This window comes from Rhodnius prolixus, unplaced genomic scaffold (genome assembly GCF_049639745.1).
Source record: "Rhodnius prolixus isolate KJV_2025 unplaced genomic scaffold, Rpr scaffold_9, whole genome shotgun sequence".
Taxonomy (NCBI): Eukaryota; Metazoa; Arthropoda; class Insecta; order Hemiptera; family Reduviidae; genus Rhodnius; species Rhodnius prolixus.
The window spans coordinates 17,739,288-17,761,974 of NW_027411604.1; the positions used below are offsets into that span (position 1 = coordinate 17,739,288).

Below are 22,687 nucleotides of genomic sequence, written 5' to 3' on the forward strand. Positions count from 1 at the left end.
TCTTAAGGAAGTAAACGAATTAGTCGAAACTAATTTAACATGGAATTTGGTGGAGCAGGTTTGGACAAGAATAAGATAAAGGGGAAATTTAGTTGTACAAAAATGTTTAAGTTGGCAACATTAAATAAGGTGTTACTTATTGCGGATGAGGCTCCTCCGTAGTAATTAAGTACCAAAAAATAGCCTTTTAAGGCAAGTGATTTAATGAGAAAGCGGTAGTGACTTTTGGTAAACCTTTAATAAAAACTCAGCTATCAAACAGAACCGCATGAGAGACTTTGCTTTTAAGAAAATATTTTCTTTTAAGCAAAATTATAAGACTACCATTAAAGAGATGGAAAATATCTCTAACATGGTAAGACGATATAATTAGAAGAAAGTTTTAATTACATAGTAAGAGAGGAAACGACGAAGTAGGAGCAGGACGAAGGCAAGATTTAGTGTAACAGGTTAATGAGAAAGGAATTAATGACAACTAATTATTATTTTTATAATTATTATTTAGAGGTGGAAGATTTAAAAAGTTGGTTACCAAAAAGCCCGTGATAATGATCCTCCAGTCTAGAGAGCAGCAAGTGCTTTCAAGGTCACTTCATCCCCAGTATAAGTATAAAATATCATATTTCATATTAGGAAATTTAGTAGTTTTGAATATTGTAGGAGATTACAATAATCAGTGCTCCAACCCATGTCTACCAATAATTATCTGTAAAGAAATGATTTCCTGTCAGGTACGGGTATCAAATTCCCTCAGATAAATTTCTCTTTTTGAAGTATTGTTCATTGTTTTTGGTGACTTATCCATTAATCTATCAGGAAGAAAAGATTATTTGACTAACTTCAGGAAATGAAATCGTGAATCGTAAAGCCAAGGATGCGATCTCCTTACAAAAAGCATCTCTATACTCAATATGTTAGTCTCCGCTATTAAAAATTATGCAAAAGCGGAGTGCTATACCGGAATGGCAGCGAATATACGAATTGTCAAAGGCGAGAAAAGGCCCAATTTTACACAGCCATCCAATCTAGTGTCACCAAAAGACCTTGGTTTTACAGATATAAGAACTACAATAGGAAGTTTGTTAGCACAGTCATTAGAATGAGGTTTTAACACAAATTATTCGCCGGACCATCTAGCCAGGATTGGGGTGGAAACATCTCATACTAGTGTTCCTGGAATAATAGCAGACGGCAACCATCTAATCCTGGAATGTGCTAACAATACTAAAGGAAGAGAACGATTTTGGAAGGCTGTGATAGCGACTGGATGTCCGTTATCTGCCAATATACGAGGGTCGTTTGAAAAGTCCGTGCAAAAATAAAAACTACTTAATTTTTGGGGGTAAACCTTTTTTATTTTTCAACATAGTCTCCTTTTAGGCTTATACACTTCGTCCAACGCTGCTCTAGTTTGTTGATCCCTTCCGAATAATAGGATTTGTCCAAGTCTGAAAAATAGCCATTCGTTTCTGCAGTCACCTCCTCGTTTGAATAAAATCTTTTTCCCGCCAGCCATTTCTTCATATTGGGGAACAAATAGTAGTCCGAGGGAGCCCAGTCTGGAGAATAGGGGGGATGTGAAACGAGTTGGAACCCTATTTCCATTAATTTTGCGACCGCAACTGCTGAGGTGTGAGCTGGTGCGTTGTCGTGATGGAAAAGGACTTTTTTGTGGGCCAATCGTGGGCGTTTCTCTTGCAGCTCGGTTTTCAAACGGTCCAATAAAGATGAATAATATGCATTTGTAATAGTTTTACCCTTTTCCAGATAGTCGATGAGGATTATTCCTTGCGAATCCCAAAAGACAGTCGCCATAATCTTTCCGGCCGAAGGAACGGTCTTCGCCTTTTTTGGCGCAGATTCCCCCTTGGTAACCCATTGTTTAGATTGTTCTTTGGTCTCAGGAGTGTAGTGATGTATCCATGTTTCATCCACAGTGACGAAACGACGCTTAAAGTCCTGCGGATTCTTCTGGAACAGCTGCAAACCGTCCTTGCAACACTTCACACGATTTGAAAATCACTCGACTTCCTCGATTCAAACGAATGCCAAACACAAAGAAATAGACCGATCTGGCTGAAACTTGGTGTGTGTTCTTCCAAGAGATGTTACTAACTAAACATAACCTCGATACGCGCCAGTAGTGCTATCTCTCTGACTTTGCACGGACTTTTCAAACGACCCTCGTAAATACTATTCTGGCAGCTGATGATGGCAGCATTTACACATAGCTCTTTGAGTTCATAACAAACAACAAGATAACTCTGTAAACATTCAATATACTAAAGAAGCTTCGAAAGAAGAATTTAAATAGCTGATTTGCTAGCTCAAGAGGCCAATAACAAAGAGACAGAAAAACTTCAGTCAATTTTTTTGTATTTACTTTTTTCGCCAAGTTTCGTTGTCACACTAAAAAAGTGTGGGCAGAATACACACTAACCTTTGATGGTAAAAAATAATTGTTATTAAATATAAGCCCTGAAGAGAACCTAGTCCCCAGGTCAAATGTTCGGCAATTTATGCGCTAAGCACGTCATTTTTTCTTTTTTCCAAAAGTTAAATTAACCTCCTGCAAGTTAGCCACTTCTTTTGAAAGATTTACTAGAACCACTGGCTCAGCATGAACCAACATCAGCTGCAGTCTCTCTGCCTGATTTTCTTATAGCCACCCTAGTGCCAATCAAAAATGGTGGCTGTCCAGGTCATTCCTTAAATAACTTTGTATTATTAACATTATTAATCGATTTTCTGCATAATCTAAAGAATTTAAAATTTCGTTAAAAGAGAATCATTGTAATGTTTAGGTTAGATTCTAATTGAAAAAAAAAACAGCTAGAGAGAATATCTATGAAATGGGAAAAGAATGTTTTTATCGAAAGATTGCAATAATTTTCTTATTTTAGATTCAGAAAATTTTAATATGAATTTAAAAAAGAAATTGACACTATAATAAAGTTGAACAGTTTCCTTATTGAGGCGAAATAGAGTAAAAGCAGCGAGTCCCATTGTAAACGACGGAAGTTATTAAAGTGCTAGGTAGGAAAGCGATCAGGTGCTACATCAAAAAGATTGGTCACCCAAGCCAGTTCTGCTTGCCTGATTGGCTTGTCAAAGAAGTTACATTTAAAAAGCAATCGATCTATTATAAAAGGGCTCCACTTTATGTTTCTCTTCAAAAAAAATGAAAAGTAAAGGGAAAAAAAAATTAATAAACAAGCGACAGAGAAAAATTAAAATTAATTTTGTTATCTATAACACTATATGAACCTCTTCTCTCAATAGTTTATATTTTGCCGCCATTATTAATACTTACTTTATTTTTCGAAGACTTGGCTAAGTAACATCAGCTATTATCTGTATTTTATTCGTAGTTTGCTGGTTGTATATTTAGACTGGAGTTTCTGCAAAGGGCAAAGTATTGGTTCAAAGGTTTATTTTCTGACCATTTGTCTACTACGTGCTATTGGACTATATTAAAATTGTACACAAATATATAAGGCAGTGGCTGTTATAAAGCTCTGTGCCAGATTTGGCGATTATCGATTTACTCAACTAAATAAATACATAAAACGATATATTTTTTTTTTTTAAAGTGATCTTTTAATTGAATTGAAAATGAATAATGTTCATTGTTGACTTTTCTGATTTATTGTGTTTTCAACGGCAAATGTTAGAGATTGGTCTCATTTTTAGGAACATTTTTTTGAATGTTTTAAGTAGTTAACCAAAGTAAAGCAGTTAGAAGTGTTATCTAAAACAGTCGTATCTATTGGAGACTATAAAACAATCTATGACTTATAAACCATTTAAATTATGCAATTTAGAAGTTAGAAGTATAAAAATATTTTAATACACTGACTAGAATGTTCTTTTATGATCGAAAATTAACTAATATAATACGTCACTTTAAGATTTGTGGGAGTATCGTAATAATGTTTATTTTTATAAGTCTGTCTATAAGATTTTTAATAAATCATAAGTTTATCAATTAAATTGAAAATCATAAGAGAAATGCGGACTTTTTGATGGTTACGCTAAGGAAGACTTCTGTAAGTAAAGTATTGGATATTTTTGCAGTTGGTAATTCTTGAATAGAACTTAGTATTCGCAAGGATAAAGGCGCAATCAATATTTTTGCTTTATAATTATAAATAAAATAAAAGCAGCAAATCAATACAGCAATATTTCGCTTTTTTTTTACGAGGGTCGTTTGAAAAGTCCGTGCAAAGTCAGAGAGATAGCACTACTGGCGCGTATCGAGGTTATGTTTAGTTAGTAGCATCTCTTGGAAGAACACACACCAAGTTTCAGCCAGATCGGTCTATTTCTTTGTGTTTGGCATTCGTTTGAATCGAGGAAGTCGAGTGATTTTCAAAAAATGGACGAAAAAGAATTTCGTGTGTTGATTAAACACTACTTTATGAAAGGCAAAACGCCTGAGGAGACTAAAGAGAAGCTTGATAAACATTATGGTGACTTTGCACCTTCGATTAGAACAGTTTATAAGTGGTTTCAAAATTTTCGGAGTGGCCATATGGGCACAAGTGACGCTGAACGTTCTGGACGCCCTGTTGAGGTTACTACTCCAGAAATCATTGATAAAATCCATGATATGGTGATGGATGACAGAAGAGTGAAGGTGCGTGAGATTGCTAGTGCTGTGGACATCTCGAATGAACGGGTACATAATATTTTGCATCAACATTTGGACATGACAAAGCTATCCGCAAGATGGGTGCCGCGATTGCACACGCTTGACCAAAAACGAAATCGTGTGAAGTGTTGCAAGTGACGGTTTGCAGCTGTTCCAGAAGAATCCGCAGGACTTTAAGCGTCGTTTCGTCACTGTGGTTGAAACATGGATACATCACTACACTCCTGAGACCAAAGAACAATCTAAACAATGGGTTACCAAGGGGGAATCTGCGCCAAAAAAGGCGAAGACCGTTCCTTCGGCCGGAAAGATTATGGCGACTGTCTTTTGGGATTCGCAAGGAATAATCCTCATCGACTATCTGGAAAAGGGTAAAACTATTACAGGTGCATATTATTCATCGTTATTGGACCGTTTGAAAACCGAGCTGCAAGAAAAACGCCCACGATTGGCCCACAAAAAAGTCCACCTCACACCTCAGCAGTTGTGGTCGCAAAAGTAATGGAAATAGGGTTCCAACTCGTTTCACATCCCCCCTATTCTCCAGACTTGGCTCCCTCGGACTACTATTTGTTCCCCAATATGAAGAAATGGCTGGCGGGAAAAAGATTTTATTCAAACGAGGAGGTGATTGCAGAAACGAATGGCTATTTTTCAGACTTGGACAAATCCTATTATTCGGAAGGGATCAACAAACTAGAGCAGCGTTGGACGAAGTGTATAAGCCTAAAAGGAGACTATGTTGAAAAATAAAAAAGATTTACCCCTAAAAATTAAGTAGTTTTTATTTTTGCACGGACTTTTCAAACGACCCTCGTATAGCATTACTAAGATTTAACCTAAAAAATTCAAGTTTTATTTCACTGAGTTCTTTGGTATAACTTGGGTTGGGTACGTACCTGGGAAGCAACGCTCCATGTTTCTGTGGGATCACATCAATCCGATTAAATAAGACTTTTGAAGTCTGCGGAGTTTCACGTAATATTGAGTTGAAGTTTTTGAAACATTCAGTAAAAATTACAAGTTTTCAATCAAGATTTTTTAATAACTAAAGTATTAATCTAAGAATAACTAAAGGATCAATCTAAATTGTTATTAAATCCTTAAATTGGCATCTACTTATGCTTCTCTATAAAGTTATTATTAATATTTTACGACTTCTACTGAATATAACTTGGACTATTAATTACGTCTCAAATAAGACTTGCATTCAGCAAGTAAATCTTTAATGAACACAAATTGTGGATTAAAATAAGTGCTAAATATCGTACGGTAAAATGAAATAATAGTTTTGGCTTCTAATAATTTTTTAAAACTTTGGTATTTATTTGCCCAATTTTTTAGTTACAGTTGTTCTTTCAGAGATTATAATCTGAATCTTTCTCTTCCTATTTATAGAGAAAAGTGTAAAAGAATTGAAAGTTTGTAAATCAGCATAGCTTTGTACAGATGCCCAAGATAAGTACGTGGAATTGTTTGAAGAAGAAAGGCTGAACTTAATGACTAAAATTATAGCCATGCTTAAGGAACTGAATAGAAACAGGGAGATATTTAGATGAAGAGCAAGAAGGTATTACAATTTGAGGAAGATCTGGAGGTGATGGAAGATAGGACAGAACGTCCGAGTAGAGTGTTGCCACAATGGAGTCAGTACTGTCATCCGAATCATCAACATCATCAGCACAACTACCAGAACGGGTCAGCCTATGCTAGAACTGTCCAGCCTAGGCATTCTATCACTGAGAACTGTGATCTAGTCTGTAAGGTAAGAGTTTTTGGTTTTTTAAATTTTAATTATTTATTAAAATACACTGCTCCACAAAAAAAGTGGCGCACTTTAAAAATGCGTTATTTTTTTTTCTCTGTAACTTTTTTGTTCTACATTTTATTTTAGTTAGCAAATATAAGAAGTATAAAGTTACGGGAGGGCTAAAATAAAATAAAAAATGATCTAAAAGTAATGAAAACCTTTAATTTAACAAAAAAGTACTTCTCGGCAAAAAATGAATTTGAAAAAAAAAGTATTTCTTCCGATTAAAAATAGAGAAAAAGAATTTTAGTGACGTGTATTGCTCGCATTACTGCATCCAATCTCCTCGGCATACTCCTTATTAAATTTCTCGCGAAATCTTATGTTAATTCCTCCCATATCTCCACCAGAGCACCTCGCAACTCTTCTAAGCTCCTGGGAGGATTATTTCTCCATCTTAATCGCCTACCCAGCTCATCCCAAAGATGTTCGATTGGATTTAAATCCGGGCTGCGTGCTGGCCACCTCAAAACACGAATGCTAGTATCCTGTAGATATTGTACAATACAGGCGGCAGTGTGTGGTAGGGCATTATCTTGCATAAAAATAAAATTCTCCCCAATAAATGGTGCATAGGGTATCACATATTGCTGCAAAATTTCCCTCACATACAAATCTGCATTCAAGATTGCCCTGTTGAACGCGTGGAGCTCAGTTTAAGCCCCCATAGAAATCCCAGCCCACACCATCACAGAACCACCTCCGAATGGTAGTCTACCAGAAATATTGCACGGAGCGTAGCGCTCCCCAGGCCTTCGGTAAACTCGTCGCCTCCCATCAGGTGCGTAGAGAGCAAAACGGGACTCGTCTGAAAAGGGAACGTTTCTACAATCGTTCTCAGACAGTTGCGGTGTTCCCTAGCGAACTCTAGACGGGCTCTCCGATGGTCTACGGTGAGCAATGGTCCTATGGCTTGCTTCCTAGGGCGTAAATTCATTTCAGCGAGCCTTCTTCGTACAGTTTCGGCACTGACTGAAACTCCACGAACAGTAAACAGTGTTTGAGCAGTTTCAGAAGGAGTTGATGTACGATTTCTCAGAGTGTGAATTCTAATAAATCGGTCATCAAGTGCTTCTGTGGCTCTTGGTCGACCCGAACCTTGTCTGCGAGTGCAGAGGCCTGTCTCCCGGTAACGATGGATGGCTCTACGGACGGCGGTCTCAGACAACCCTAACGTTCGTGCTGCGTACCGCTGACTCCGTCCATCCTCAACTATTGCAATAATACGGGCCACTTGCTCTGAAGTAATCACCATTTTCTGAGAATTTGCAATGCTTTCAGCTTGAAAAAAGCCGAAACGCAACTGTAGAGGTCAATAAATTTATTTACTGTTGAGGTAAAGTTCACGTTGTTGTTTACACAAAAAGACCGAAGGGGATTAAACGAGGAATTGCTTCTCTATTTACAAGAAACTTTGGGCCTTGTTTCGATTAATTGTTCCCTGACAGGTTATGAAAATAATTAAAACTAATAATCTTTCCCCAAAATGTGATAAAACAAAAAATAAACGCTTTTTTCAAAGTGCGCCACTTTTTTTGTGGAGCAGTTTATGTTCACAAATCATTGGTTTCATTTAGATTGATGTTAAATTCATCAGATAAAATGGCAGCTGGTGCCCAAAATAAATGGGTTGCAGCCTATAAAACGGCATGAATTTTTGGCATTGCTATTTCTTATACTGAGGCAGTTCTGTTAAAGTAAACCTTGATGGCTAAATCGAACTCTTCCTTAAAAACGAAACAAATTCGTCTTTCTTTTTCAACATGAGATCTTCTTCCTACTAAAAACATGGCCCCAAAACCTTTCTTTAACATGAAAATCCTTAAAATCTAACATAAGTCCAAGTCGCAATCCAGATTATACAGGGTGTTTCATTTAAAACGCACCAATTGCTAATAACTTTTTAGGAAAGCGGAATTTCGAAAAAACCCACGAAGTAAACTATATGTTTTTTTTGGTCTAGTTTTCAAATTTTCCACCCCCGATGCTGTATCTTCATTTTTGGCGGAGTTACGGCTAAAAACCAGTTTGGGGTTTCAAAAGAACCACTGATTTTGACAATGATAAAGAAAACTACATAAAAAACTGTGAAAAATGACGTTAACCCCGTTTTGATATCCCTAATATTAGTCGAGATATTTAAGATCAAAGTTACACAATTTTATCTATTCGTGAACGGTTTTCCATATTAATTTTCCACCAGAAATACACGTTTTGGGAGGTCCTCTGACTGCAAAAAATGTTATTGGTGACGCAAAGTAAAAAAATAATAATGATTGAAGATTTTAAAACATGTAGTGTAATGTAATGGTTATGGGTGAATCAGGACACATTTGTTTCATCATCAAATAAAAGCAATCATCACATCATTTTAATGTACTCCGTATGCAGGATTTCTTGACCTATGATTACGGTAAAAATATCTTACCAAGGATGAACGAGTGTTGGTCTAATGGTAATGAGCGTGGTTTTGTAAGTGGGAGATCCCCAGTTCGAATCCTTATTTTTTAAGTAATGAGAATGACTGCATACGGGGGATTCGAACTGGGGATCCCCCACTTACAAAACCACGCTCATTACCATTAGACCAACACCCGTTCATCCTTGGTAAGATATTCTTACCGTAATCACAGTTCAAGAAGTCTTGCATACGGAGTACATTAAAATGATGTGATGATTGCTTTTATTTGATGATGAAACAAATGTGTCCTGATTCACCCACAACCATTAAATTACAATACGTGTTTTAAAATCTACAATTATTATTATTTTTGTCTCTCAACTAATATTAGAGATATCGAAACGGGGTCAACGTCATTTTTCACAGTGTTTTATGTAGTTTTTATAATCATTGTCAAAACCAGTGGTCCTTATGAAACCCCAATCGGGTTTTTAGCCGTAACTCCGCCAAAAATGAAGATGCAGCATCGGAGGTGGAAAATTTGAAAACTAGACCAAAAAAAACATATAGTTTACTTCGTGGGTTTTTTAGAAATTCCGCTTTCCTAAAAAGTTATTAGCGATTGGTGCGTTTTAAATGGATCACCCTGTCTGTATACGAGGGGGTACCCAAAAAAAACCGGAATTATTTTTTAAAAGCTATTTATTTACAAATTTTTTACAGAACAACCTTATCCCCTTCAAAATACTCTCCATTACAACTAATACATTTGTCCCACCGGTGCTTCCACTGTTCGAAACATTTTTTGTAGTCATCTTTAGAAATGGCTGACAGCTCCTTCTTCGTTTTTTTCTTGACCTCTTCAATGTTGTCAAATCGGTGACCTTTCATGCCCTTTTTCATGCGTGGAAATAAGAAAAAGTCGCACGGAGCCAGGTCAGGCGAGTAAGGTGCGTGGGGCAGCGGAACCATGCCATTTTTAGCCAAAAACTGTGTAACAGAGATGGCTGTGTGTGCAGGTGCATTGTCGTATCTATCCTAAGCCTGGTAAGATATTAATTTAAATATCTCCACTGATATTTAAAGTAAAATAAAACTATATCACAATGTTTATCAAAGTGCCAGAACAAAGTTAACACTAAACCTACCACGACCGGTCAATTGATAGTTTTTTAAATTTGATTTAAATTTTCTAATTACAGCGTCATCATACCGCCATTAAACTTCACGACTTTTCCTAAAATATGTATACAATTGTTTTTTTAATATTCACTTCTTTTTCTAATATTTGATTTTTGAGAAAAATATGTAGTCCGTCTTAACTACCGCGACCGGTCATTTGACCGGCTGAATATTTTCATTTTATTTACTTATGATTTAATATTTTTTTTTATTTATTTATTTATTTTTGTAACAGAATTCTCTTGAAAACTCAATTTGATAATGCATTTATCGGATTATTGTTTGCATGTGGTGCATATGAGGCGAAAAATGTACGATATTTCCCTTTTCTATGGAACAAAAAATGGGGACGAGCATTCTTCTCAAACACTGTGCGCAGAAATGTGTAGACGGAAATTTTGAGGTTTATTCGATTGGATCAAAGTAATCCTCGTTTACAAACCGGTAAATTTGCTTTGATTTCTAAATTTTGGAACAAATTCGTAGAGAACAGTCAAAACTGTTCTAACCAAGAGCATAGATCTCTTCCAAGGACGTTTGTTCCCAACAAAGTCAAGATGCAGATTTACTCGGTACATGCCAAATAAACCGGATAAATTTGTTATCAAATTTTGGCTAGCGTTCGATTTAATAAAAGGCTTTCCATATTTGGGAAAACGTGAAAGCAAAGAAACGTTCCAGTTCCGCTTGGGGAGTTTGTCGCTCTGAAATTATCAGAAATGTATACAGCTCGTGGAAGAAATATAACCGTGGAAAATCTCGGGGATGGTCTCCACAAATAGTTTTCAATATCCTAGACTTAGCCCCGGGATAAATGCATGGATTTTGTATAAAAAAAACTACCGGAAGTGAAATTTCAAGGCAAAATTTGTGTTACCATTGCAAAAGCATGACAAATATTAGTACACGAACAAATGGTCGGAAAATAGCCAAATAAGATACTGCAAAGGCAATTAGACTAAAAAAAATGCTGTATAAATTGTAAAAAATACGTATGCGAGAAATTTGCAATTGAGAAGCCTATAATTATAAAAAATTATGCACAAAAGAGTAAAATCTACGAGATTTATTTTTAAACAAAAGAAACCATGATTTTTCATTGTTTAATAATTATTATTAAGGAACGGATTTTTATGTATTTAAAAATGCCAAATATTTAATTAAAATATGCATTTATTTTCGTCAATTATGTGGAAAATATGTGATTTTCTTAAAATATTTTCTGGAATATTTAAGTAAAATGGACATTTTTTTTTTTATGAAAATCGTGAAATGGTGGAATGATTGCATTTTTCGAGAACCTCACAGTTCAAAAGGAATGGCTTTGAATCCACATCAGCATCACTGTCAAGTTTTCCAATAACTGCATTGGCAATATACCTGCCCTCAACGTCAGTGGTTTCATCAATTGACGCCAAAATTGGTCCATCTTTGATATGTTTTCGAATTTTGGTTAGTGTATCTTTATAGACATCTTCCAGGTAGTTTTTCCTCAGAGCGCTCTCGTCAGGCATTTTTTTCCCAATATAGGTCTTTAAGAATCCTTTGAAATGAGGATTTTTAAGTTTGTGGAAAGGGATATCTGCTCTAACCAAAGCCCGACACAGATCTGTACTCAGAGTAGACTTACTTGATGATGGAGATGTAAGGAAGGCTTGATAGGACGTCCTCTCTTTCTTTCTGTTTTTATTCTCTATGTGCGATCCGGTGGCAATATGTTGGGTGACTTTGGGAACGTTGAGAGCAAGAAACGCGCTTGTCACAAGCTGTGCAGTACAAAATGTCTCCATCACTTCGAAAAAGTTCTGCTGGAAACTCGCGAAGATATTTAGCAACCAGTTGTTTGTTTGAGGCCGATGTTCGTGGCATTTCACCCAAAAAAAAGAATACACTAAGTGACCGAACGAAATGAATTGGACACTTCAACGAACCAGCTGAAAGAATAGACAACTTCAAAGAACTAACAAGTGCCCGTCACTGTTTAGCAGCATTCTGTGTAAATTACAATAACCATTGTACCCACTGTGATTCACAGCCCTACAGTCTGTGGTTCACAGTTCCTGTCAACCACCTCCCAATTATGAAAATATGCCCAAAATGAAAAATATGAAAAAATATGTACATATTTTGATTAAATATGTAGAAATATTTATTTATTTTAATCAAATATGTATAAATATGCGATAACATCCAAATATGTGGAAATATGTGAAATAAAAGTAGACTCCAACGGCTTAAAGAGTGTCAGTATGAATACTTCTAGTTGAAAAACGACTGTAAATTGCGTAGAAAAAAATATGTAAATACATACGAATCCGTTCCCTAATTATTATTTTCATTCTAAAATAAGAAATTTAAGTAAGTTTAAAGTCCGGTCATTTGACCGCTCACGATAGGAATAGTTATGCATAAATGTCGGTAGGTTTAATGTTAACACCACAAGAAAATGGTCCTCTTTTAACCAGACATTTAAGAATAAAATAAAGAAATATCTGTATTATATTCTTTAAAATATTTACCAAATACACTCTAGACCAGTTTAAAAATTTTAAAAGTACTTTCCTTACCTAGTAAAATAAAACCATGATCAAGCCAAGGGGAAAACAGAAAGTAATTTGGTTGAATTTCATGTTGCTTCGTTTAACATGTTTATCCAATCTTTGGAGCTAACCACTCCTCACTCCTCACGTTGGTTGCATTTTAAAATTACTCCAAGAAATACTTAACCTAAGTAATACTTAGTAAGTGAATAAATAATTTTTTTTTTTTTTTCATTACTTTCCATTGCGTTTCTTTTTCCTTTTTCTTGATTGCAGCCAACAAATCACTGAGATCTGCTCCACTACTACGTACAGACAGTTCAATTCTAAAATCCAGACTTTCTGAGAATGTTTAGTTTATTTGATTCCTAAATAAATTTAAAAGAAAAAATTATCAGTTATATTGGAAACACTGTCATATTTATTTTGTAGAATAATTTTATGAGGGAATATTGCATTTAATTCTTAATTTTTGAATTGTGCAACCTAAACACGAACCGTCACTGATGCGCGAAAAGAATCACTTTAACATATTTAAAAATAAAGATGGCCGATGACTGTTCCTGAACCTTTGTCGTGAACACATCGCTCTACCCCCTCCATCAAGTATTCCAAAACTGCCCAGTGGCCACTTTTAAAACTAATACCAACTTAATACTTTATCTTTTCTCGCATTAAATAAACAATAAACACTAATTTTTTTTAAACCTTTTTAATTTTAAAACATTCATTGCAGAGAAAGGTTAGGTAAGGTTACACTCAATTTATTTAATACTTCACATTTTTTAGCAATTCTTTTTTTTAATAGAAGGTAAAGTACTAATTTTATATGTAAATTCTTATTCTTATTAGAAGGTAAAGTACTAATTTTATATGTAAATTCTTATTCTTATTAGAAGGTAAAATACTAATTTTGAGTAAACACTTATTCTTAATAGAATAAGAACGTTCATAAAGTAACGTAAACAAAATAAAAAGGTAGAATTATTGTTACCAATAACCATAATTATAAGGCAGAAAAAGATTTGCCAACTTTTTGCTATAACTCATATTTTTATATTTATATTTTTGTACGTTATAGTTGTCCACAAGAAAAATATTCAGCAAAATGTGGTCCACAATTCCAAAAATATAAGGAACCACTGTTCTAAACGAATGTTCTATCGCTTTGATTTTAGAGGTTTGCTAAAAAATATGGGTATTAAAACCATGGCTTCATAAATCTTACATTCATCAATATCTAAAGGAAGTTCGCTCTCAGAACATTCAGGAATAATTTTATCCGGAAATTGTGTCAAGAGCGATAGGGCTAGGGATTAGATTAGAGCGTAGCGTGGGTCCTGCCTTTTCGGCTCCTGTCTCCCTAAAAAATAAGGCTTATTAAGGACCTTTCACAGGACTAGTGGAAGGTGACGTCTTCCCCTTCTCATAACAGCCAATACTTTCTTCAATGGTGATTTAGCAACATTACCCCTACCCTGGGAATCTTAGTATTCAGAAGATCCAGATATTGTGATTCACACAGTCAAATATGTAATAAGGACACTCCCTTTCTAAGTTCTTCGCCTCCCTCCGTCTGAGGATCTGGTTTATCATACCTTCTGAGTCAATATCCTTTATCAGTACCCACTAAGAATTCTGAAGTACACAATAACCCAGTAGCTATGTTGGCCCGCATAAACATTAATTAAAAAATTATAAAGGTTATAATAACCTTCTAACATTAAAGGTCTATCAGATTTGGAGTGTTGCTTGAAATGGACAACAATTCAATAAATAGATCTCAAAAAATGTAATCAGAAGGTTTCTTACAGACTCCTTAAGATTCTGAAATCTACGTTCATTCCATACATTCTGAGCAAGTAAAACATTTGCAAGGATTTAAGCTAACCTAAATTCGCGTTTACTCATTCAAAATAATAAAACTTTAGGTTTATTAATTTTTTAACCTTTATAAAATATTATTTCAACAGTAATTTACACTTTTCTATCGAAAGAGATCTTTTCTTGACATTCCTATTATTAATTATTAATCAAATTGGGCTGTTATGGAATAAATAGGAACAGTCTTTAAGACTTCCAAGTTCAGCTTAATTATCTTGCTTCAAAAAATTTCATTTATGTAAAAGCTGTGTAAAACTGAGTATCTATTTTAGGCTATAGCCTTAAGACTGCAGACTTCTTAGGTGGCAACCGCCATTGTTGTGGTGCGATTAAATATTATTACGATAGTATGGTTAAAGACAAGATGTTTAAATTATAGCAATAGTGATGCTGTGTATAATCAAACAGACTTGGCCTGGGCTTTCCTCATCACCTACTACAGAAGGCACCCTTTGCGGTCTACTGAACTGAGATCTTCCAAATTAGATTACTAAATCTACAGGGAAACTATCCCTACAATCTTCGGATTTCATTTAGAGTTAATGCTTTTACAATTTCTATTTTATTATTTCTTTAGTTTCCATTGGTTTTCTTCGGTGTATATCGAAAAATAGACACATTATCACATTTCCTTCAAATGCAAAATTCATTTTAAATTTTGAGTTCCCTGAGAGCAGTCTTTGGAATTGGAGCCAAAGAGAAAAACTAATTAAATACTGTCTAGAGCAGGGATGGCCAACTTTTCTGCATATAAGATCTACTTTTAATCTAAAAAGTGTGTCGCGATCGACTTGTTGTCATGGGCGTAGTCTAAGGGGTGAAGAAGGGGTGTGAAATGCATACTATGTTTATACACTGTGTTTCAGTATAAGGTGCATTCCAGCGAGGTATGGGTAGATAAGTAAAATATATTATTTTTTAAATCACTTATTAAGTTTTCGAGATATAGGCTCATAAAGGAAATAAATTTCCAGACCCAACTTTTGATCGCAGCATTCCCCGTACATGCGGTACCTAAAAAGTTCGATTTTCCGACACTTTGTTCGATAGATTTAATTTTTTTATCAACTGCAATGTATAAGTTGTTGAACTATTTGTTCGTAAATATGAAAAAGTTATAAAAATGCACAGTATGGGTGATAATTTGATTTCAATATTTCACTTTCGCGTTTTTTTGGGGGCCAGGAAAATTTATCGTGAAAAAATAACATGACTTACTTTTTGCTAATCTATCAATAGCTCGCTGAGTACACCTCGTACTGAAATATAGATATACGGCTTATCTAACTACCTAAAAACCTACAACAATGATTTAAAGGACCAAAAAACTCACATCCAGGGGAATTAAAAGAACATGGATAATTATTAACAATATTTATTAATTCAAAGTTCAATTGCTAAAACGTTTTGCCTTCTACAATCGCTTCTAAGTCCATGGTACACGGAATTCCACCCCAGACATTGCGAGCGATCAACAATCGACCAAAACTGGCCTTGCGATCGACTTGTTTGCCTTGGTCTAGAAGGCTGCTGTAGAGCCACAAAGGAGTCATTATTCAAAATGCGATACACATCTTGTGCTGGGAATAATGCGATAGCAATTCATTTTTATGTTTAAACCGAATTTGTTTCTCGGATGAATTGCTTGGAAAATTATAGTTTCTGTTTCATTTTAATCATTCTCAGTTTTGATGAGATTTCTGTGCTGAGTTTAAGTAAAATTCCATGGGGATTGGCGGGTCAATGTTTTCCTTGGGAACCCAGAAGATATATAATGGCACCCCATTTGGATCGGCCTTCCGGTTAATGCTAATAAGTTAATGCTTGAAGGAACAAGTTTCCTTTTTCTGAAGTACCGAACTCTGGTTCCCTATGCGTCCTGTATACTGACAGGAAATATTCAATGCATCCAGTTGCATCTCATCTACTTTCTGCTAAATCTTCATAGGCTACCTTTTTGACATGCAATACGTTAGTTTACGCAAAATGCAGTGACCCGTCAAGTTGCTTATGAAATGACTTTCCGGTCTTATAAGTAAACTTAAGAGGCAGTGGCTATATTTTGCCTGGCTCTGGCTTGAGACTTCATTCACTATTGATACCGTCTATGGATGCTTTCTTGGGCTGCACTATATCTTCATTTTTCTAAGCCATTAATGGCTCAGTTCCTCTTGAGTCCACCATGAAACACTACTGGGCTAGGCAAGCTGCCCGTTTCATTGTTATGAATGCCCGAACATCCAGATAACGCTAAATCTCTCCAGAATTTCCATTAAGGCAGTCTTTCACTGCCTTCTCTTTTCTCTTATAATCTCAGCAGTGCTAATTTTCTGAAACTAGCTCTGCCTAAAAGGCTGTGGCTAGTTTTCCTAGGCTTACCGAAATATTGTCATTTTACCCAAGATTACCGTAATCTTAGGATGGAAGATTTGCGAGGAATCGGTCAAATAAAACAACTCGTCTCTTTGCCAATGTTTCGACAAATATATTGTCCTCTTCAGGATTACAGTTTCTGTAACTCAACCAACCCGCATAGCCACGCCCTGAAGAGGACAATATATTTGTCGAAACGTTGGCAAAAAGACGAGTTGTTTTATTTGACCGATTCCTCGCAAATCTTCCATCCTAAGTTTAACAATTTACGGTCACGAAACCAATATATTCATATTACCGTAATCTATTTCCTCTCTTCTACCTTGGATAACCTCCAACAGTAATAAGTAGGGATCGGATTCGTATGTATTTACATATATTTTTCTAGGCAATTTACAGACGTTTTTCAACTAGAAGTATTCATACTGACACTCTTTAAGCCGTTTGAGCCTACTTTTATTTCACATATTTGGATGTTATCGCATATTTATACATATTTGATTAAAATAAATAAATATTTCTACATATTTAATCAAAATATGTACATATTTTTCATTTTGGGCATATTTTCATAATTGGGAGGTGGTTGACAGGAACTGTGAACCACAGACTGTAGGGCTGTGAATCACAGTGGTTAAAAAAGTGTTCTTAAAAGCACCAAGTCGCATTAAAATGCTAAAAGATCTCTATCCAGACTTGTGCCTTCCACCAGAACCAATATTGACAAGATGGGGTACTTGGCTGGAAGCAGCTCAGTATTACTATGAAAACTACAATAAAATCAAGAATGTCCTTTCACATCTCGAAGACGAAGCAGTAGCAATAAATACAGCCAAGTCTTTATTCGAGAAACCTAATTTAAGGAACGACCTTGCATTCATTGCTGACAATTGCGTATTTCTTGCACAAGTCATTACCCAACTTGAGTCCCCAAATGTTCGACTGACAGAAAACGTGTCCAACGTTAAAAAAAGTCATCGAAACGGTGGAAGGAATATCTGGGAGTAAGGGAGATCTGATCAGATCAAAACTGGTAGAAGTACTGAGCAAGTACAAAGGGTGGGAGACCATCTGCCAGATTTCTGATATTATCAGTGGAACAGAAGTCACCTCAGAACATCGTGTACCCTTTACAACCAACGAGATAACTTCTTTCAGCAAGGCACCTATCTGTAGATGTTGAACGATCTTTTAGTGGTTACAAGTCCATCTTACGCCCAGATCGTCGTCACTTTACGTTCCAACATTTGAAATTTCATGTGGTTGCAAACAATTTCGAAGAGTGAAGTTTTCAAAATTGAAAATTTAACACATCTTTTTATAAATAGTAAAAATGTTCTTTGTTGTATAAATCATTATAACTTGTAAAAACAAATTATTTTGTTCCTAATAAATTATTATAAATTGTAAAAATGTTCTTTGTTGTATAAATAATTAGAACTTGCCCCCCCCAAAAAAAATCCATTTTCATAAAAAAAAAATGTCCATTTTACTTAAATATTCCAGAAAATATTTTAAGAAAATCACATACTTTCCACATAATTGACGAAAATAAATGCATATTTTATTTAAATATTTGGCATTTTTAAATACATAAAAATCCGTTCCTTAGTAATAAGCTTAAAATCATTTTTATTATTATATTTTCTTATTCTTTTGTACTAATTCAAATTAGCTAATTATTTATTAGTAATATTTTAAATTTCTAAGAGATAATGTTACCTAAATAATGTAAAAATATTCTCAGAAACAATCTCATTAAGAAATTGTGTTTATATCCCAAGTAAATTAATAGTTTTAAAATGAAAAAGTAATACAATTACTTTTCAAACGAATTCCCTCTAAACAAAAATTCTGGGAATGCCATTAAACAAAAAGTAGCTTATTTAGTTTGTTATTTTTGTTCAGGAACATTACAACATTTTGTTGAAAAATAACTTTATAGTAGTTTAACAGTAACTTTTCAATAACTTTTTTTTCCAATCCACTTATTGAAAGAACTTATTTCAGTTATTTATTCCAAATTCCAAATTATGTTTTAGGTTAGGCTGAGTTTCGGTAATAACACGTAACTATTCTAAAGCATGTGAAGGTTATTTTATCTTTAGTTACTTTAATTACTTTCACATTCGCCGACGACACTGCAATTCTATCACCTCATCTGGATCCTGTAATAGCATGCCGTGCATTCCAAACACATCTAAATCTTCTCGAGCCCTGGCTGCAAAAGTGGAGAATCAAAGTGAATGAATTGAAATCCAAAAACATAGTATTCACTCTAAACAAGAAAACTCTCCCTCCTCTCTCCTTCCACAATACTTCTGCACCAATTACTAACCAAGTAAGATACCTCGGACTACATCTTGACAAACGACTAACATGGAAGTCTCCACACGAGACTCAAACGAATTGACCTCAATCTAATGTATAAAACTCCTTAACAAAAACTTACAGTTTAAAATGTTAAGTATAAGGGTTGATTAAACGCCAAAAGGTACACAAATCAGCGAGTACCCAACATTTCATTAATACTTCATTAATAGTCAAGTAATTCTACTGCATTAATTTTCATTAATAAGTTATTTTTTAGAATTTATTAGATGTCACAGACCTTATGCTGGCCATTTTCATCTACAAAATATATGTTCAAGTAGCACTGTAGATTGACTGTAATATCTATTTATCTATAATAATCAAACTATTAATCACAGGTTAAAAAGAAAAACCTTATAAAAAATAAAAAAAAATTATGAGGCTAAAAAATTCAAAACCTTGTTTAAAAAAATGCTTACACCAACATACATCAATGATTTTGTTTATTTTATTTATTTATTTTTATTTTTAAATAAAAATCGTCGGTTTAAGTTCATTCTTCGATTAAAGTAATTGTTATTTTATGTAGTAGTCCAAACGTTTATAATAATAGGTAATAATTATCTGGCTTTATCGCAAATAATATAGTTTTCTTCAATTACATTCTCCATCTAGGTATTCATTCCACAATGTTGTATATATGTAATATAAAGTAAATAAGATATGCATATTTTTAGGACATCTAATTATTCCTGTATTTTTTACTATATCGTAAGTAAAATAAGGGGGTCTAAATTAAATTACAATTGAGAAATGAATAATTATTGTTGAATAATCTACTTGTTACTAACTGTGTGTTATTTGTGCTCACGAATATTTCGGTAAGACGAATTCAAGACAGTAGCCGACTCTAACTTTGTCTTTTTCTACTTTAACATGCATGTACATATATGTGATTTATCATAAATATAACAAAAAATATTATAAATGAAGTGGCCAGCATAAGGGTCTGTGACATCTAATAAATTCTAAAAAATAACTTATTAATGAAAATTAATGCAGTAGAATTACTTGACTATTAATGAAGTATTAATGAAATGTTGGGTACTCGCTGATTTGTGTACCTTTTGGCGTTTAATCAACCCTTATACTTAACTTTTAAAACTGTAAGTTTTTGTTAAGGAGATTTTTGTACCTTTTGGATAGATTTATTTAGATTTGTTTATTTTACAAAGTTACATATCTTCTTTACAGATTTTTTTAAAATTTGGAATAAACAATTCTATCATTATAATCTGATAAGGTGTTAAGTCGGAACCGTAACTACCACTGGAGAGATCTTTTTATAGAAAGATTATAGTTGCGTTCCCCCAAACCATCCTCAATAACAATTTTTTTGAAAAAGCGTTTTGAATAACATAGGAAGGTATTTGTGCGTAAATAGCAAAATTAAACTGCGATTTCAGTACTTCCTTTTAAGAGGAGTAAGAAAAATAAACTACGATTGCATTACTTCTCCCTAAAAGGCAAAGAGGAAAGATTTTTTAATCGAACGACAATTCATTGATTTAAATCGGTTCACTCATTGATAATTTAAACGATTGCAGTACTTCCTCTTAGTAGGTGTAAGAGCAAGATGGCACTACACAGCCACGTAGAGGAGCTTTAACCACTTATTCGGGCTGAATTTTATCAAAATCGGACTAAGCGTTATAGAAATATTGGTAATAATAGTTTTAGAAAGGGTCTTATTTGGGTGGGGCGAACTCCCCTCCTTATGAGGCTCGGCGTCGAGACTTTTAAAGTGCAAATCTGTACAAAATTTCGATTCGAATGACACTTCATTCATGAAAATCGGATCACGTGTCGATAATTTGCAACGATTGCTATACTTCCCCTTAAAAAGTGTAAGAGCTGATCGTCGCTTTAATGTTACGTAGGGGAGCCCTTACCCTATCACCCTACCAAATTTTATCAAAATCGGGCCAAGATTTACAGAGTAATTAGTAATAATAATTTTGGAGGGGGCCTTACATAAAGGGGGCTAACTCCTCTCCCATTCGATGTACAGCATCGAGACCCCCAAAAGGCACATCTACATAAAATTCCGAATCGAATGACACCTCATTCATGAAAATCGGTTCTCGCGTTTAGGCGCTACGTTGTTTACAAAAAAGGTAACAACAACAACAACAAGAACAACAACAAGAACAAGAACATTTTTTGAAAAAGCCGTTTTTGCTCATTTTCGGCAACTTTTTTCTCGAAACCTATTAGATCTGGGTGGTTGCAAAAAAATTACAGTTATAAAGGAGGGTTTGGAGTAAGATTTAAAGAAAATTTGGGAATTTTATCTTTTATAGAAAAAGAGAAAAAAATTGTCAAAGTTGGGTGTTTTTCAACGTTACGCTTTTTCGTGCAGTTTTTGATGGTCAACCCTTATACAACTGTCCTACCGGACAGTTTTAATGTTGAAAAGCCTACTCGACAAAGGTTCTAAACTGACCCTGACGAACAAAAGAAAACTATATACCGCCCCACTTGCCCCAATATGGACGTAAGGAATACAACTCTACGGAAGCGCCAAAAAATCGAACATCAACCGACTTCAAAACCTTACAATCTAAAATTCTAAGGAAAGTAGTTAACGCTCCCTTCTACGTCTCCAATCATACTATACACTCTGATCTAAATGTTCCTCTCGTCTATGAAATAGCCCAATCTCGCTACACAAAACTCCATTCAAATCTACACAATCACTACAACCCTCTGATCCACAACATGTCTACCACAACACTTCCTTCTAATCCTCAACGCAGACTAAAGCGGCGATGGCCACGCGATCATCTCAACACAACGCTGACATCCTAGGATGGTTGCTGTGTAAGCTTGCCAATCTGGCGATCTAACGGCTTCCATCACTGGATGGTCGTCGTTCACTCCAATCACGCCTTTGGCGCACATGCATGTGCGCGTATATGTATGTAGACACATATACGGAGGAGTGGTCGAAACTTCGGGAGGTGATTCTGCAGCTCAAATGAAAAGTCAGTTCGCAAAATCCCAGTTTTCTGCATTTACACCCCTTCTGTTCGGGGTAGGGACTTATTAAAAACCAAAAAAATCCATACGATCTTGAAGCTCAATAAATGCGCAACTTTTTCTGAAATTATGTGATTTATTGATTCATTAACCATTGAGAAAATGCAGTTGAAAATTTTAACAAAAATCATCGAGAACGAAATTTTTAGACATTCAAGTAAAAATGTAATTGTTACAAGAATCGTTTTGAGGCTCTGTACCAAGCAAATTTATAGGAAATTTAATGCTCTTTCGTTTGGAATAAGCAGATTTGTTGCAGATTAAGAGACAAAAAAAGTACGACCATTTTTATGGTGGAAAACGCGAATATCAACGGAAAAGTTAAAAATGCAAATATCTTGGACACTATTGAGAATCGGGCCAAAGTGAAGAGAATATTTTTCGTTGCATTTGAGCTGCTGAATCACCTCCCGAAGTTTCGACCACTC

General features: G+C 34.8%; 1 protein-coding gene and 1 long non-coding RNA gene across 8 annotated transcripts in view; one reads left to right on the forward strand and one right to left on the reverse strand.

Annotated features, from left to right (window-relative positions):
* LOC141454336 (ras-related protein Rab-37-like) overlaps positions 1-22,687 on the forward strand; it is a 164,934-nt gene that overhangs the window by 121,804 nt on the left and 20,443 nt on the right. The window contains exon 2 of one of the 7 annotated variants that reach the window (XM_074128453.1): positions 6,053-6,419. The exons of 5 other annotated variants lie outside the window; for them this stretch is intronic. In XM_074128453.1, coding sequence (XP_073984554.1) covers positions 6,210-6,419 — 210 coding nt within the window. In that variant the 5' untranslated portion in view covers positions 6,053-6,209. The remainder of the gene's footprint in view (positions 1-6,052; positions 6,420-22,687) is intronic. One more of the 7 variants, XM_074128454.1, reaches the window with a different exon arrangement.
* Positions 9,880-13,325, reverse strand: LOC141454343 (uncharacterized). The gene is made up of 2 exons (XR_012458638.1): positions 12,615-13,325; positions 9,880-9,909 (listed from the first exon to the last, which is right to left on the reverse strand). It is a non-coding gene; the product is annotated as an uncharacterized lncRNA (long non-coding RNA).